Consider the following 20,197-nt stretch of genomic DNA (forward strand, 5'->3'; position numbering starts at 1 on the left):
TCGTCAAATGAAAGGTGATCGACGAAACTCGGGCCCATTTTGAAGCAAAAGGACCGCTATAATCAATGTATCACCCTTGAAGTGAATTATGTTGAATAAAAAATACTAATTTTGCAACAAAAATGTGTTCTACTATGGTAGGCCGAGGACTCTTAAAGTGACCTGTGAAACATTATTTGCATTTTGAATACTTCGTACTAATAATAGTTTCTAAACAAGTCGAAATCATATTAAAATCCCCAAAAAATGTAGTTTAACCGCGTTATAGACCCATTAAAGGAGTTAATTATATTCATTTAAGACATATAATATAAGAGATTGTCATGATTTGTTATTACTTATTATATTATAGAGATTTTCAAGTTGTCCTATAGAGAATTTATAAAACTTTAATTATATCGTTAAAATAAAATTAATATCATTAAATATAGAGTGGTAATCTGATTATAATAATCTCTAAGTATTAACATAAGTTAACAGACAATTATAAAAACAATAAAATAAGTTAATAAACATTTAAGTTCAGTAATAATAAAGTTAAACCTTATTTAAACCTTTTTTATTATATGTATAAACAATATTTGTACTTCGAATTTTTGAGTCGTTTCTAAACAAGCTGAAAGCATACCAAATGCTCTAAAAATCAAAATTTTAAAGTATGTTCAATATCATATTTTCTTTGTGTAACTTAACCACATTATAGTTCTTTTAAATGAGTTGCTTACATTCACATAGGAATATAACATAATATAAGAGATTGCCGAGATTTATCGTTATTTTTTTTTGTATTTTAAAGTCTCTTTTTACAAACAAGGGTTTACTGTGGGCCTACTGTTTAAGTGACTGGCGAGTGACCAACTTAGCAATCATTCCAGAAGATCCAGCCTGGTTACTGGCGTGGTGCATCATTGTCCTCGTCAGATTTTGCACTCTTGCCTAAGGTCAATTACAAGTGTTAACCAATCATATAAAAAATCATCATAAATATAAATTTAAGACCAAGCCCCAGCAGGACTCGAACCCGGAACTTGTGGAGTATTTATAAAAATGTAATCACTTCGTTAAGATAAAATTTATTTTCGTAAATATAGATTGGTGATTATCTATTTATATTAATTTCTAAGTGTTAATAACAGTTAACAGAAGATTCAAAAACCAACGGAACAAGCTAATAATCAATTAAGTCCAGTAAAAATAAAGCTGAAAATTTTGTATAACAAGTATAAATTATATTAAATTTAAAATATATTATTGGTATTTATAATTCTTGATTCACTGAAAACATTAAATTCTCAAAAGAATCAAAATTTTAAATAGAAATATCCGATTACTTAATAAATGCGATACATTCAAATTAGTAATGAATTAAATAAATAAGTCAGAAGGAGGGAAGGACAGGAAGAAAAAAAATAAAAACCACGAAAAAAAATCGTATATTAAAAAAATAAACAGGAAACAACACAAGTTAATATAAGCAGAGAATATGCATATATAGTCTATCCAAAGTTGTTGTGAACAAACGTCATCAATATGTTTAATGTATTGCCTGTCGCAATTTGTAAATTTGTTTTAGAATCAGACAGTATTTTCCTTTTCATTCTTTTCTAGTTAAAATGCGATGCATGACATCAAGTCGTCCGGTTGTCAAACGTTTAGAAAATCCTTCAAAACAGTAGTGATAAGACGTTATAAACCGACAAATGTTGTCTTAACGCTTTGTTTTTTTGATAAATTTCAAATTGCTGCTTGCTATTCCTCTGATTGAAAATAGCGAAGTCAGACAGAACAGATTTCCTCTCTAATCAGTTAGTTACTTCTAAAAGGAACGAATGCAGGTCATCCCTTATCATAAAATTAGTTAGAGTGGTAAGCATTTTTACTGTTAAATATTAATTTGCTACGGTTTTTATTGAAAATATTTTTAGCCTGTTACGGCTACCTTGAATATTAGTATGGACACAGTCATCTGAAATATTTCAAAAAATGAAAAACATAATTTTGGATTCACCGAAGAGAAACCGCCTACAAAGCGGGTGAGGAATCAAGATCAGCTTGATGTTAGCACTAGCAGAGATCAAATATATGAAATCTATAAAAACAGTGAGTGTTTTTTTTTCAATATAAATAATAATAATTTCAATATAAATAAATAATTTAATATAATTATTTCAGAGGAAACTGTTAGTCTGAAAAGTATTGAAGAGGTCTAATGGAACTTCCAGACACTCCTTTTAAAAGAATACATTTTTTAAAAGAATGTAATAAAATCAAAAAACTCATTATTTGAATATGTGTATTTAGATGAGACATGTATATTTAAGAAAGGGACCAATATACCCAACCCAACCAATATATAAAAATAGCGAAAATAAATTAAAGTTGATGGAAAAAGGTAAACGTTGGAATAACAATTGTTTAGATTTTATTAGTCCAAACATTTATTAATAATTCACTGCAGATCGTACTTCATGTTGGAAACAACATATTGAAGAAGAAATTGAGGATGGATGGAACAGTCTAGTTATTCATTTCAGCGAAACTTTCTGAATATTGGATTTAGATTCAATGTTGATTAGTACCAAGACAGGATGGTGAGAGTGGAAACAACTAAAAGCGTGTATATATTAATATGCGATAATTGAAGGAAATCGTATTCTAGAGTGTGAAAATGTTATGTCCATCAGATATGTGTGTAATTGTTCAGAATATACATGAGTATTTGGTCAAAATGTGCGAGGAGACAAAAAATACCAACTGTTTTGCAGATAGGGCAAATGCATTACGGAGAATTCGGTGATTAATTTTATCAAGAATGGTGTACACAGGTAGTAGCACAAGATATAAAAAATATAGTAATATCAAAATGATTTGACAAGGAAACACGCCATCGAAGGGAACAAGAACTAAACGTAAAAAGGTAAATATGCTTTCTAGTGAGAGTAAAATATATTATTTGGATATACAATTGTTAATTAGGTAGATTAGGCCTCTAGGGGGACACCACTAAATAAAAAACGCGCGTAGAGCTCTACGTCATGAGTAGTGTGGAAAAGAGTTCAATGTAAATATAATAAAACAACTGCAACCTATAAACTGTAGTTTAAATTATTCGATAATATATGTATTGTGAGAATTTTGTTATATGTCAAAGCCAAACTGAACTAAAACTCAGAATTCATACGGCAACATTGTGACGTTTTAACGTCATAAATGTAGATACCTATATTAACACCAACTTTGGATAGACTATAAAACTAATTAATAAGTTAATATTATATTATAAATAACAAAAAAACATAAACATTATTAATACTGTACATGATTTGAGTTAGTTATTGGATTAGTTTACAAATTAGTAATGATTGGGTGTGACAGAAATATGCGAGCTGTTCAATAAGTTCTTGGAAATAGAGAGAAAACAAATTACTATTATGCATATGACTTAACTTTTATAGATTTTCTTGGAGTTTAAAATTACATTTAATATTATAGCGATTTTGGTCTTTTTTTCATATATTTGTATTAAAATATAAAATTTATATTTTTAAAGTTTCTTGCGGTTGAAATAATCACAAGTTAACGAAAATTACAGGGATTATCGAGATTTTTACGCTGAATGGAATAATGATTCAATTATTTTTATGCAAGTTTTAGTTTTTAAGTTACATAATGAGTGGATTTCTTCTCTTTTTGATGTTAACTCTGTTCGTTATGAAACTTAATTAAATAAAATTATAATGTATTTAATATATATAATATATATTAACGTTATCTATATTGTAGTTAAATAATCTATATATATATATATATATATATATATATATATGCTTTATATTTATTTAAGAGTTTAAAAAAATGTGGTTTTTTTCCATGTACATAAGAGAAACAAAATATTTTTTTATTAATAAGGTTGAGTCACCGTTTGTAAGAAATGAATGGGTGTCAGAATAAAAGGTCAATTGAAAAGTCCCTGACACATAAATGGCGCTACTACCATTAAATCCATATGTTTTTAGTTAGCCCTAACCCTCAAAAGATGCGTGTATATATTTGACAGCTGTCGGATCATTAGTTTGTGAATTATAGCATTTTGAGTGAAGCAACTTTTGTTATTGTGAAAAAATGGATAAAAAGGAATTTCGCGTGTTGATAAAATATTGCTTTTTAAAGGGAAAAATACGGTTGAAGCAAGAATTTGGCTTGTTGCCGAGTTTCCGGACACTGCACCAGGAAAATCAAATATCAAGGATTGGTACGTTAAGTTTAGAAGTGGTGAAATGAGCACTGAAGACGGTGAATGCAGTCGACGCCCAAATGAGGTTGTTACCGACAAAAACATTAAAAAAATGATTTTGAATTACCGTAGATTGAAATTGAATGGCAGCAGACACTCTAAAGATACCAACTGAACGTGTACATCATATCATTCACGAATATTTGGTTATAAGAAAGTTCTGTGCAAAGTGGGTGCAGCGCTAGTTCACATTTGACCAAAAACAACGACGATGATTCGGAGCAGTGTTTGAAGATGATCAAGCGTAATAAACCAGAGTTTTTGCGTCAATATGTGACAATGGATGAAACATGGTTCCATCATTTCACTCCGAAGTCCAATCGATAGTCATCCGAGTGGACTGCCCACGATGAACTTGCTCCAAATGGCGTTATGGCGTCTGTATTTTGGGATGCGCATGGAATAATTTTCATTGACTGCGTTGAAAAAGGGAGGACGATCAACAGCGACTATAACATACGTTACTGGACCGTTTGAAGGACGAAATTGCCGAATAACGGTCGCATTTGAAGAAAAAGAAAGTGCTGCTTCACCAAGATAGTGCTGCTTCACCAAAAATGTTATAGTCATATAGACCGATATACTCCAGAGTCAAACAAGAAAATACTAATTCTAACTTGAGGAAAATATCAGCAGGTGTCACATAGTGAAAATTACTTAGTGAACATTAGTGACTTCTATAGAACTAATGTACTTGTTTCTTTTTGTTGATAATTTAAGTCGACCTCCCACCGGCCTATAAGTTTATTACCGATAATCTCGAAAGTTTTCGAGAAACTATACATAAAGAAGCTAAACTATATAATAGCAAAAAGAAAAATTATTCCAGAACATCAGTTTGGTTTTCGCAATAAGCATGGGATTATAGAACAAGTGCATAGACTTGTAAACAAAATAAAGAGCCACGTAAAGGCCAAAAGATATTGTTCGGATGCTATTCTAGATATATCTCAGGCTTTTGACAAATTATGGCATACGGGCTTCCTGGTTAAACTAAAGAAATTTCTCCGAATGAGGGACTATCAGTTACTAAAATCGTATCTCTCTGATAGACATTTTATTGTAAATCAAGGCGGTGAACATACCGAATTAAATCCTATATATTCAGGAGTTCCACAAGGTAGTGTACTGGGTCCAGTACTGTATCTTCTGTATAAGGCCGATCTGCCCACCATAAAAATAACTGCTGTGGCAACATACGCAGGCGACACAGCAATCTTAGCATCCCATGAAGATCCAGTCACAGCATTAATATACCGCGTTAAACCCAATGAAACAAAATCCACCCATGTAACGTTTACCCTGCGTGGAAGAACATGTCCACCAGTGAATATCAATCATCGTCAACTCCCCTAAGCAGAGCATGTTAAATATCTTGGTATGCACTGATAACTTATAATATCTTAGGCTTAACCTGGAAGAAGCACATACTCTCTAAACGAAAACAACTTGGACTAAAATTATATCAAATGTATTGGCTCATTGGGCGCAAATCCAAGTTATCATTAGATAACAAGGTATTGCTGTATGAGTCTATACTCAAGCCTATTTGGTCATATGGAATCCAACTATGGGGTATCGCTAGCAAATCTAACATATCCATCATGCAACGGTTCCAAAATTAAGTGTTGCGTGTCATTGTTGATGCTCCGTACTATATTTCAAATAAAGTGATACCAGACGATATTCCTCTTGAACCTATAACGCGTGTAATTCAACGTGTTTGTGTGAAGTAATTCGAAAGAGTCTCAGTCCATCCCAACATACTCGCTAACCAGCTAAATATGCGACGTGATAGTCACTTGCGTAGACTAAAACGTTTAACGCCACCTGATCTGATTGCTGAACATATATAGACTTTAGAATAAGACTAATTAATTAAGATAATATTTTATATATGAATTCGCTTAATGAAGTGATTTTCTACATGCCATGTACTACAGGGCAGATTGTGGAATCACAAGGAGTAAAAAAATAATAATAATTTAAGTCAATTAAGAACTACCAATATACTCTTCTAGCATTTGTAAGAAAAAAATAAGACAAATTATAATTGAATGTATATAAATAAAGTAAATAACATGAAAAAAACCAAAATTACCTCTTCCTCAACCAAATATATCCATATAGTGAGTCATGGTGTGAGTCATACCAAAAAAACATTTTTTTCTTATTATTTATTCGACTCCTGTATACATTGTACGCGAATGATTGCGTACAATGTTCAATTCTTATTTGTGAGCTATAAAAATATTTATTAAATGATATTTTAGGCTATTTGAATCGATTTAAGATATACTACATTTGAAATTATTTGGAAATATTTACTTGATTTAGAAAATATGGTCGTTATATTTATCTAAAGGCCAACATTCTCACGTACTAAATATTCGAATGTTTTGAAATTAAATTAGTTGATCTTTATATCGATTATATTACTTATATATTTTTTAAAAACAATCTCCCGTTAGGATTTATTTTAACTCCTTGATTCCTTTTTACCAACTAGGGTTTGTTTGGATTCCAAATCACGGTACTGGGCCATTAAGTCTACGGATTGGCGAAAAAAAGGTCATCCCAGAAGGCATCAGGTTTTACCCAGCTTGATTACTGGCGCGATTGGGGTAATTTTCAGATTTAGTCGGATTTTGCACTTTTGCCTTTTGGACAATAACAATTTTAAACATAAATTTACGGCCGTGCCCCAACAGGATTCGAACCCACGACCATCGCGCCAACCAAGCCGGCTTTGTGTTACTTTTTTGTATTACTATATACTGCCACAAATTAAATAGAACTTGAAGATTTATAATATTAAATATTGTAAGATTGATAATAGTCAACTGACGAATCATCTGCCATTCTTAGAACCCAGTAAGGAGCAAGTGAAGCAGTTGAGGTGCGTCGGTCGTTATTTTTCGGATTTAGTAACAGATGTTATTTGTCGTATTCTTAAATAATGCAGTGTTATGATTCGATACAGATGCTATTTAATTCTACTGAACTTAACCTTAAAAATGCATCAACATAACAGCGTTTTGCAGCAGTTTTGTACATGAAAACCATTTGAGATACTGTAGCACTGTAAAAAAGCCGCTAAAAGTAATTGTTTGACTTACGATGACTAAGCCCCAAATATAAGACGTCCTGGTAGAGCGAAAATGTTTGAAGATGCGGAATTTCTGGAGTTATTGGATCAACACCAAACACAAACACAAAAACGATTGGTTAAAAAGTTGAATATGAGAGTTGTAATTTGAAAAAGCACAAAAGTTACCCTATGCTGCTTCAAAGGTTTGAAAGGAACTTATGCATCAAATAATAGCGGGTATTTTTTTTTTAATTAATTACATCTTACATAAGATATGCTTAGTACAATCTTAATTTACAATTAATTTATTACTACTGTTGTACTTGCACTAATACACAAGCAAGGGTACGGGTTTAATACATCATTATGTATTTCCCAAATTAAAATTAAAACTAAACTACACCGTTCGTGAGGTTTGGTTCGCCTCAATTTTATGATTCCTTACGTGTTGTCTAATAGCCGTATTGCTCCCACACTGCTGTAATTTAGCAAACTTATTTCATGTTTTAAGGCAAAATCTTGGATCATTTGTATTTTCATTTGGGTTGCGATGTCATCGTGCAGCTCTTTGTTGGTTACGTAGCGATAAGCATTGCTTATTAATAGTTCAACTATATTTTGAGAGCGTTGAATTACTAGTTGGTTTGATGTTTTAGTGCAACCCCGTAGATCCAAATTGGTTTTATCCCTGGCTAATCTCTTTTATTTTAGCTCAAGTTGAGAGTATCATCCGACTAGCCAGTACAGTGGCTTGGCTTTGAGTCTAATCTGCTCTGCTTTTTGTCTAATATGTTGTTTCTAATTTAACCTAACATCGATATGTATGCCGCGATATTTAGCTGATTCAGCTTAAGGAATCGAGCAACCGTCAAGTGATATAATGGTTGGTGGTTTTTTGTCATTTCACCACAACGCAAAACTAACATGGACAGATTTGGAGCTATTAAACTCTATTTTGCAGTCTATGGTGTATTTATAGATCTCGTTGATCGCCACTTGTACTTTTTGAACTGCCTTAGGCAGAAATATATCTTTTGCCATGAGAAATGTGCCGTTGGCAAATGTTCCAAGTACTGTTTTTTGTTGTTGAGATATCAATAGTATAGAGCATATACAGGAGTGGTCCCAAAACACTATCCTGTGAACTCCAGCCAAAATAGGTTTAAGTGTTGAGAATGTCCCTTCATGGGTGACTAAATTTTCTTTCTGGACAAGATCTGGTTCTAGCAGTCGTTCCGGCAATAGTAATTCTGCGGTAGCAATTTGCTCATTTTGTAGATTAATCTCAAAAGCCCTACCCGGTCAAAAGTTTGTGAGGCGTCCAGGATTATCGCAGGACAGTTTTTCTTTTAATAATAATGCCTGTTAAACAACCCCTGTTACTTTGTGCACTTGGTCGATTGTCAAGTAGTTATTTCGAAATCCAAACTGGAAATTTGGTATTTCTATAAATCCTTTAATACGTTTTCAGCAGTTTCTCAAATAATTATGATACCGCAGTTATCAGCGAAACAGGTCTATAAGATCCAACCTGTTTTGCCGATTGGCCCGGTTTTTTAATCATAATTATTCGAGCAACCTTAAGACATTCCGGAACATGCTTCAGTCTCAAACAGGCATCGAATATGTATGTCAACATGATTATTGCATGTGAAAAATAAGAAATATTACAAACAAAACTAAAGTCCAGCTCTTTCGAAGGCTTATTTTACCAATCCTTGTGCATCCCTACTAGAAATGTTAGGATCCCACATCTATAAATTTGAAGTTCTTCAAATACGATGCTTAAGGTATGTTTTGGTTTTAAAATAACTCAAAAGCATCAGAAAATATATTCACCCTCAAGGGAAAAAGCTGTATATACATATGTGGAAATTTCACTACTAGCTAGATATTACACATTGGTGGCACAAAATTTATAAATGGGGTCATCAAGTAATTTATCCGTCAAGGGTAGAAAGAAGGATTATATAGACAGGTGAAAATGTATATTTACTTCATAATGGTTATATTCTAGTAATTTTATTAGTGTTTGGAATATTAAAAAACTTGAATTTGTTGACTGTGTTGAAATTATTTCATTCATTTATTTATTATTATTTTTATCTTTTAAAATCATTATCTTTAAAACAATAGACTAAAAAATAATCATGCTAACAAGCACATTGGGTTATATATATTGGAAAAAATGTAGTAACATTTTGACACTGCATGAAAATTGCAGTCTAAAGTATAATATAGGTAAATGGATCTTTCCTAGAAATTGATGTATCTAATGGGCTTTACTCTATATATTTGGGTAGAAAATATACTAGTCTTAAAGACCTTTTTAAATAAAAACCTTTATAACTAGAAAAGATGGGGAAGGTGCTAAAAAACAATTATTGACTATGTTACAGTGTGGTTAAACGAAACGTTAACTATGAATTGAACAAAAGTTATAGTAACATTATATTATTGTATTGTTTCAACTTTTTTTCGATTGCTATATCTAGTGTTCGTACAACTTTCATATATGTTTTGAATAATTATATATTGAAAAATAATATTCGAATAACCCTTGGTAAAATCAATTTTTTATGTTGTTAATAATTATTTTATATGGGATTATTTATGAATATCTTTCCTCGCTAGTTATCGAAGAGATTTTCTATATAATTTGACAAGTTTTCTGCTACGAAGGGTATAAATATGTATAAAGACTACAAAGTTATTTTTTATAAATGTAACTTTCTTCAATTTAATTTTTTTTTTAATTACAACTCGTATTTCTTGTCGGGTTTAATTTTGTTGATAATTTGTAAAATGGAAATTTAATAAGCTAAATGTTATTTCAGAAACAAGAATCTATTAAGGAATGTATAAATATTTCTAGATTTCATGTACATTGGATCGAAGGGCTTTGCCTTGAAGTCGCTTGCTTAAGGGTTTTCTCCGAGATCATATTAGAACTGAAGTAACAGTTGAAGAAACTCTTCACAAGCTCACAATAATCAAGCTCTTGACAATTCGAGAACAACTGGTTTTTTACTTCTGACTGTTATGTTAATTATGTTATCTCTTTAATTCAAATACAGCGTAATATAAATATCTTGGGATATTCTATACGGTTTATGATGAAATTTTTAGAATATTTTCTGTGACACCCAGACAGAATTAAGATGAACGGTTATTATCGTGAAGAAAGCCGCTTACCTACATCCAGCCAGCAAACATTGTCTGTACATTTCGGCGCTGCTCTTGCCGGTGATCTGATGTCCCGTGAGGTAAGTGTTGTGCGACGAGTTGATAAAGTAGTGCGCCAACGGCTGATCCATTTCATCGCTGAGGTCAAACTAAAAATATATATATATAATTAAAATTGGTTGATTAATTTTGATACCGAATCAGTCAATAAATGTGGAAACGTTTTAATGATATATATTATGATATACATTTCAATGAATAAAATAAACAGCTCTGTCTGGCATATTAATATAAATTTGTGTAGTTTTTCAATAAGAGCAGGTTGCTGATGAAATAGAATAAAACAGGTTGATCTCGATGGGTGAAACGAATTCTTACAATGTATATAAAGTAAAAATAACACATAAGAAAATTTAAAATTGATGACCAAACACATATAAATTATAATATGTGAAAACGTACGGAAAACAAAGACTATTAATTTACTTTAAAAAAAACTATTTTATTTAAGGGAAAGAAGGAAGAAAGAGACGATTGGTTGAATGGCGATACAAAGTGCTACTGAAGGTAAAAATCATCCCGATGTCTATTTTTAGGTATCTCACTCGTAACACCATTCAAAAGAGATGACCCCTCACATCACAGTGCAGCCGTAGCCACTGCAGTACTAGTCGTATAATATAATAGATTCGAAGGAACAAAGTCTTGTGTTTATGTTAAGGTTGAATGGTGATATAAGAATTTTAGTTCATTTTAGAATAGTGCTCATCGTTTAACACTGGCAACTTATTTTCGTAAAATAGAATAGTTTTGTAAGAAAATTAAAAGTGTTTGTTATTTTAAAAAAGGTGAATAATCTAATTATGAAACATCCAATCACCCTGAGTCCGTGGACTCGCGGAATGAGCATTATAGTGCAGAGCGTATGTGCACCAAAAGTGGATTGCAATGGACAAATTTTTCATCCGTAGACTATTTGAATTGGGATTCCCCAAAACTTGAAAAATCATTCACCATGTAAAGTTTAGTAAAAACTAGCATTGGGAACAATCGACTGAAAATAGCAATTTTTCACTTTTCAGTCAACACACACAATATAACTTAAACATAACCTAAAAACTAAAGAAGTACAATAACCACAAATACAAAATAAAAATTAAACAGACCTAATCTTAGAAAAAAAAAACTAATTCACGACCTAATTAAAAATGATCGCACAATAACTACTAGGGCATTTTTAAATAAAGTAAAAGCTTTATTTATTATTGAACGGAAATATTTTTTAACAAAATCGAGAGAGTAATCGAAATATTACTTATTATTGCCATAAAAACAGACCAAAGTATTTTACTATTTATCATTCACAGTTTTGATCTACAATATTGAAAAATATCATTCCAAAATGCTGCTATATTAATATACAATGTATTGTTATTTACAAGCAAACTATCAAAAAATCATAAAACTATATATAATACATATAAATCTATGTAACCATAAATTGGGTACATTTTTGTCAAGATCACGGCTAGGACAACAGAGCCAGAACGTTAAAAATCAGTCGAATGAAACTAGTAGAACTAAAAATAGTAACTAAAAGTACACGACTAAAACAGTCGATAGTAAATAGTAATAAAAACAGTCGGACCGGAAATAGCGACTGTCGATAGAAAAAAAAAACTAATTCACGACATAATTAAAAATGATCGCACAATAACTACTAGAGCATTTTTAAATAAAATAAAAGCTTTATTTATTATTGAACGAAAATATTTTTTAACAAAATCGAGAGAGTAATCGAAATATTACCTACTATTGTCATAAAAACAGTGAAAAATATTTTACTATTTATCATTCACAGTTTTAATCTACAATCCTGAAAAATATCATTCCAAAATGCAGCTCAATTAATATATAATGTATTGTTATTTACAAGCAAACTACCAAAAAAAAAACATAAAACTATATATAATACATATAAATCTATGTAAATATAAATTGGGTACATTTTTGTCAAGGTCGACAGAGCCAGAACGTTAAAAATCGGTTGAGTGAAACTAGTAGAACCAAAAATAGTACATAAAAGTACACGACTGAAACAGTCGATAGTAAATAGTAATAATAACAGTCGGACCGAAAATAGCGACTGAAAACAGTCGACTGAAACAGTCACTGGTAAAAAGTAGTAAAATCAGTCGAACCAAATATAGCGTCTGAAACAGTCGATAGTAAAAAGTAGTCAATTACGAATCTGTCGATAGTTCCCAACACTAGTAAAAACTGTACTATTCAAAAGATCACTCAAGATAAAGTGACGAACGAACGTAAAGGCAATAGTCACAACAATTTTAGTGCAACTATAAGTTATCCAGAGGGGACAACGACCACCTATATCCCATTGATCGTTTCTCGACGAGCGAGTTTAAGGTCTGTTAATACGGTTTTAGCTATGAAAACTGTGTATTTGAAGGAACAAGGCGTGTGTTTATGTTAAAACTGAACGATATGAAGAGTGAGATGTCTAGATATAGGGGTTTGGTTTATGTTATGTTAAATTAGAATAGATTTAAACCTCCAATATCGTTTTGTGCTCGCAATTCAACATTCGCCACTTCTTTCTGTAAAATAAAAGTTTATTAGACGTATATATTTGTTTTTAATTTGAAGCTTTATTGTGAAAAATCGGTACGATGTATTTTATTTAAAGTATTATTCACGGATTCCATCTCGAAAGAACAATGTCTTTTTAAGGCATCCTCTAATCGACCCATTTTTTAATATTTTCAGAGGAAGTAAAGTGTTGCTCAGACAGGTTAAGACTCATATGTCGGAACAAGTAGTAATCAACGAACAAGGCCTTGAGAATATGGCTGGTGGGGTAGGACTTATCGTTTTAATGTTCCAAGTATGATTTCACCGGTTTTGCAACATGCGGGTTTGGCGTGGTCATGCTGATGAATAACACTGTTGATCCTTGCTCGTATTTCGGTAGTAGTATGTGATCTGTTCGGTACAAATTCAGATATTTTCAGCGAATTTTTTTAAAACTAAAACTAAAAATACGGCGACATTGCGACGTTTTATATGTCACAGATTTATTTGATGTATGTACAAAATAACTTTGGATAGACTGTATATATGTTACCGACAATAATAAATAATTATAATCACAATAACAATAATAAACAACAAAAAGTAAGAAAAATAAAGAAAAAATTACTAATTTCTTATTTTGTAAAATATGACCACAGATGTTACTGCACAATTGTTCATTTCTAAGAATTAGAGGTTTTTGTCAATCCTTTTATATTCAATATAGTGTAATATTTTAAATATTGGTATAATAATCTACACGTACAACTATGAGTTTAGAGTTAGTCCTACTTTGGTGCCGTTTATGTAATAGTTACGATAAAGCTACAACATATTCCCTCTAAAAGTTCACAGGCGCATAAAATGGTAAAAAGGAAACAGCTTTCTCTTGAAAAGCAGCAGAGTGTTATCTGTAGTTTGAGCCAGGCAGGATATTACATGCGCCAAATTGCAGAAAAGGTCGAAGTTTCATATCAGGGAGTATATTATAATCTTAGCCGGAAATGAGCTACCAGGATATCAAGGCTGGAAGAGACCTGGACGCCCTAAAATTACAACAAACTAAGAAGATAAGCTAGTTATATTATTATTGCAAAGAAAAATACATAAAAACTAGATAGAAAATACTGGAAAACCGTTTTAAGGACGCATGCGCCCAGATTTCAGATATTTTGAATCGTGTGTTTTTGTGACCCGATCCAAAAGCGAAAACATCCAAAAAATACTTCAGAATCTAATTGGCGAAAGTTTTTCTTTAAACAAGACGTTGACCCCAAATCATAGAATATATACAGGTGTTTTACTTAAAAGGCGAAATCGAGGAATTGTCTTGCACGGTCCAACTAATGCGGGCTCGGAGACCAGTTTTTTATTGGCTCATTTGAATTTCTCTACGAAGGCAATTGATTGGCTTATTTCTGTAACCTGATTGTTTGTTTTTATGGTTTGTTTATTATTTGATTATAATGTATAATCATTCTCAAAAGTGTTGTGTATCCAGTATATATGCGAAAATAAAATAAAGAGACGTCATTTTCCTTGGAAGAAACAGCCCAGGTGAGCGAGATCAAGGATGTGCATGTAAATTAGCATTTTTTTATCTGGTACGTATAGAATTATTTATATAGAGCATTTGCATTCATATATATTGTTATTTATAGGAATACAACAGAAGAAATCATGAAAATATTACCCACACATTAAAACCAAAATGTGTCCTAAGTAGGCGATTGCAAAATCACATTGAAGGTAATTGTGGTTATACCACATCAAAAGTTTTTATTACTCTTTAAAAAGTTGTTTGTAAAGTGTCATGAACTAAAAACTTAATTATTTTATAGGGGTTCATTTACTTGAAACAAATTTATATTGGTTAATATAGGTATAATTAATATTTTGGCTTAAGGCCCTTTAACTGAGATAACCTTTTCAACAAGGATGTTAAAAAATACAGTAACATAAAATAAAATAATACAATTTGTGGTCCAACAAGATGAGCTTGATTTTATAGATAAGGGATTATCATGATTGTTTTACTGTATTGTTAAGAGACCCTTAAGCTGTCTCTTTCATTCCTCCATTTTACCATAATAAGAGCACAGTAGTAATTTTGATATATGTCATACATTTTAATTTTTTGTTACTGTTCTTTAAATATTACTATTTGGTATGTTTTCTCCATTTCGATGTACATCATACAATTTAACCGTTTTAATTATCCTTTCCAGAATTAATTTTCAAAATAACATTGTAAAAATAATTATTATATGTTAATTAAGATATAATTATATAACTAAGTAAATATTAACAGACACAGACTTTCATATGTGCTGTTCTGCTTTTAGTATGAGGGAAAAAAAGATCGCCGGACTGATATATAGATGGCGCTACTAGAATTAAATCCATATGTTTTTTGTTAGCCCTAACCTTCAAAAGATTCCTGTATAAATTTGACAATTGTCGGATCATTAGTTTGCGAATTATAGCATTTTGAGTGAAGCAACTTTTGCTATTGTGAAAAAAATTGATAAAAAGGAATTTCGCACGAAATATTGATGCCGAGTTTCCGGACACTGCCCCAGGAAAATCAACCATCAAGGATTGGTATGCCTAGTTTAGACGTGGTGAAGTGCGCAACGCAGACATTGAACGCAGTGAACGCCCAAAAGAGGTAGTTACCAACGAAAACTTTTAAAAAATCCACAAAATGATTTTGAATGACCGTAAATTGAAATTGAATGAAATAGCAGACACTCTAAAAATATCAACTGAACGTGTACATCATATCATTGACGAATATTTGGATATGAGAATGTTCTGTGCAAAGTTGGTGCCGCGCGAGCTCACTTTTGACCAAAAACAACGACGAGTTGATGATTCGGAGCAATGTTTGAAGACGATCAAGCGTAATAAACCCGAGTTTTTGCATCGATAGGTGACAATGGATGAAACATGGCTCCATCATTTCACTGCGAAGTATAATCGACAGTCATCCGAGTGGATTGCACACGATGAACCTGCTCCAAAGTGTGGGAAAACACAACAGTCGGCTGGCAAGGTTATGGCATTGGTATTTTGGAATGCGCATAGAATAACTTTCATTGAAAAAAAAAGTGCTGCTTCACCAAGGCAATGCACCGTGTCACAAGTCAGTGAAAACGATGGCAAAAATCCATGAATTGGGCTTCGAATCACTTCCTCATCCACCGTATTCTCCAGATCTATCCCCCCCCCCCAGCGACTATTTCCTGTTCTCAGATCTCAAGAGAATGCTCGCTGGAAAGAAATTTCCGTCGAATGAAGAGGTGATCGCCTAAACTGAAGCCTATTTTGGAGCAAAGGACAAATCGTACTACAAAAATGGTATCGAAAAGTTGGAGGGTCGCTATAATCAGTATATCACTGTTGAAGGGAATTATGTTGAATAAAAAAAACTAATTTTGCCAAAAAAATTTGTTTTACTATGGTAAGCCGCGGACTGGATTGATTGATCTGTTAAGAAATATGAAAAAGGGAAAAAGCACAATAAACGATTTTGATTATACTTGCCACGAGATATATTGTGTTTTCAATTCAAATTCCAGCCTATTTTATATTCATATTTAATTATGTTTTATTTATATACATTATGTTGTATATATATATATATATATATATATATATATATATATATATATATATATTCGTTATATACTTATATTTTAATTTTTCGATATTTTATAATATTTGTATTCATATAGAATTCTATTTTAATAAATTGTTTTGGAACATTACATTTGGGTTTTATTTCGAATTTGATAGGTCAGCAAAATGTGACGTCAGAGGTTGGGTCATGTGATGCGTATGAAATCATCAACCAATGGAATGCCTTCCTAATAAAATATTTTCATTACAGGTCCCTGTAATGGTAATTTAAACTAACTAATAAAATGCAGCGGAATGACTTTCTCACCGCCTTCCTGGGACCACGCAAAACAATTCTGAAATTATTTGTATTAAGTTAACACTCTATATATTATTATATGCCCTAAATGTCCTTCAAAATTATGTCAGGATTATTAGAGCAGAAACGAAACGAAATAATGTTGGTCATAACAATCGTCAGACCGCTTTCCCATCGAATTAGTACAACATAATAGAAAACTGAACATGAAAACAAAGTGAATGGAAGACACCAGGCTCCGAATACTTAAACAAGTTAATAAAAAGAATGAATATTTAACGAAAAATGTATTCATCTTCTTTATATTTACTTAATATATTTAACTATCTTTAGCTAAAAGTTAGAGTTAGTGTTTTCCTCTAACTCTATGGGTGACTGGCATAGAGAAACGAACATGTTTTTGCTATGGCTTGAAATGAAATTGAAATCAGATCTTAAAGAACTTGGAGGAACCATCAGTTATTGTTATGGACAATGCACCATACTATAGTACATTGGCACTTAAGGAATGGCTTGGAATACATGAATTATGCTTTGAATAAACCTAAAGACTAAAGAGTGAACTATTTCAAATTGTTAGTTGGTAAATATAAGTTACGGTTTGTGTAATTTACTTTTTTCAGAAATAGGCCTGACAAAAGATACTTAGTAAATTAGAAGGCGGAACAATACGGCCACATAGTATTACATCTGCCTTCCTATCGCTGCATATTAAATTAAATCCAACTGAAATGGGGTGTACCAAAGAAATATTACAGTAGACATGCAGACCGAGAAGGATATCATATAGCATTGTCTATAACACCATGGTTTGTATGAACATGATCAGACTGAAGGAAACATTGACAAATGATGGAATCATGAAAAAGTATTAGTAATAGTATAGATTGGAAATTAATAGCATAGTTATTCATTTAAATAGCGATTCCAATACTGATAGTGATTATGATTCAATGCTGACAATTACCAAGATGGGTGGCAAGTGGAAAACACTAAAGATGAATATATAACTAATATAGGAGAGCTGTAGAAAATTTTATTGTAGAGTGTGAAATATTTATGTGCATAGATATGAGTGTAATTGTTCAGAATATACATGAGCATTTAGTTAAAATATATGACGAGATAAAGAAGTCCTTCGATAATATAAGCATTAGATGTATTATAATGTTCAAATAAAATATAATTGATAACATTATTTTTGGTTCATTATTTTAATTAGATTATAATGTTTTCACCTGTTTCACAAGAGAAGAGACCTGAAAAAATTTCCTGAATTATTGAACAAACGAATTCAACTAAATGTACCCCTCAAGGCAACTGAACAATTAAATCTTGAAGCAGAAAAATTCGTAGTAGATATTCAACAGGCTGCTTGGATAATACTTCAGAAATTAAAAGTACAACGAGAGGAATTAATTCTCCAAAAGAAGTAAAGGAAATGGTAGCTGGAAAACGAAAATTTCGAAAAAAATAACAACAAAACAGAATATCTGAAAATAAAAATACTTTAAACAATATAAGCCAAAGACTGAGAAGGGAAATACTGGAAATTAAAAACAAATCCTTAAATGACTATCTGACAAATTTAACAGATGATAAAGATACTGATAATTCACTCTGTAAAGCCACGAAATATCTAAAGCGCTCGTATCTACACAGTCCATCTATCAGAGACCTATGTGGAAATTGGGCAGATGACAATCACCAAAAAGCAGAAGCATTTGCTGAATACCTAGAGAAATTTTTGAAAACCAAATGAAAATAATATTGAATATAATTTGCCGAACATAGAAGCTGAAAATTCGATTCATAGAAGCTAACCAAAGCTATTAAAACTAACATTAATCCCAGGAAATCACCAGGCCATGATTTAATAGCAGATTTACTACAAAAACTACCAAGAAAAGAAATTATGAAACTCACCAACTTGATTAATACAGCATTTAGATTAAGACATGTCCCAGGTATTTGGAAGATGGCGGAAATTATAATAATCCTAAAATTTTATACATATTCTATATTTTTTATATTGCCAATAAATAACAGTCACATAATGTAAACACCACTGTTTCATTTCGTTTTACCTCCATTAACCGAGCCCATATCATTTACCCTAAAAAGCATTCAACAATTGACCAGGTCCACAGAACAACATATGTTATTGAAAAAGTATACGAAAATAGAAAAGTATGCCCGCTATATTCTTAGATGTAGCACAAGACTTCGATAAGGTTTGGTATGAAGGCCTTGTTCATAAACTACAGAAAATATTACCAAAACAATATACCGATCTACTAAAATCGTACATTACAGCCAGAATATTTAGAGTTAAACAAGAAGAAGGTTACTCTGCCACAAATGAAGAATATTATGATGGCTATATTTGCTGATGATACTGGGATTGTAGCTGCCGGAGATAATAGTGAAGAAGCCTCACGAAGATTACAACAGGCAAGGGACGATATAAATAAGTGGACACAAGCTTGGAAAATAAAAATTAAAGAAAGTAAATCTATGCATGCGCAGTTTACCTACAATAAGACCATACAAGGACCAATAACATTAATTAATACTATCATTGCATGTAGCAACAACGCTAAATATCTCGGAATGAATTTTGATGCTAAACTTCGCTGGAAAGAACATATAAAGAAGAAAAGAGAAGAACTGGAATTGAAATATAGGAAAATGTATTGGCTAATTGGAAAAAAATTACATATATCACTACATAATAAATAATAAATTATATAAGCAAATACTGAAACCTATATGGACATACGGAGTTTAATTATGGGGATGTTCTGCAAAGAATAACATGACATAACAAGATACACATTTTTCAGAATAAAGTCCTGAGAAGTATTGTGGGCGCATCCAAATAGTACAGGACTGACTACCTAAATGGAGACCTTCAGATACACACAGTCCGTCAAGAAATCAAGAGAATTGCAAGGGGCATGAGGAAAGACTCCATTCCGATACTAATATTGAAATACTGCAACTTTTGGATACCACCAGAACCGGACACAGACTCAAAAGAATCAAATCATCTCATCTTGTGTAGTGTTGTGTATTGAGGTGCAGTTAA

General features: G+C 31.7%; 2 protein-coding genes across 9 annotated transcripts in view; both read right to left on the reverse strand.

The window, feature by feature from the left end:
- The window catches only part of Plc21C (Phospholipase C at 21C), a 316,467-nt gene that overhangs the window by 63,050 nt on the left and 233,220 nt on the right, over nucleotides 1-20,197 (reverse strand). For all 8 annotated transcript variants that reach the window (XM_076417178.1, XM_076417181.1, XM_076417180.1 and 5 more), the window contains exon 6: nucleotides 10,581-10,720. In XM_076417178.1, coding sequence (XP_076273293.1) covers nucleotides 10,581-10,720 — 140 coding nt within the window. The remainder of the gene's footprint in view (nucleotides 1-10,580; nucleotides 10,721-20,197) is intronic.
- The window catches only part of LOC143204589 (uncharacterized), a 347,147-nt gene that overhangs the window by 27,768 nt on the left and 299,182 nt on the right, over nucleotides 1-20,197 (reverse strand). The window lies entirely within an intron of this gene.

This window comes from Rhynchophorus ferrugineus, unplaced genomic scaffold (assembly GCF_030347505.1).
Source record: "Rhynchophorus ferrugineus isolate W39M unplaced genomic scaffold, kcgeb_rfMv2 rfM11, whole genome shotgun sequence".
Classification (NCBI taxonomy): domain Eukaryota; kingdom Metazoa; phylum Arthropoda; class Insecta; order Coleoptera; family Curculionidae; genus Rhynchophorus; species Rhynchophorus ferrugineus.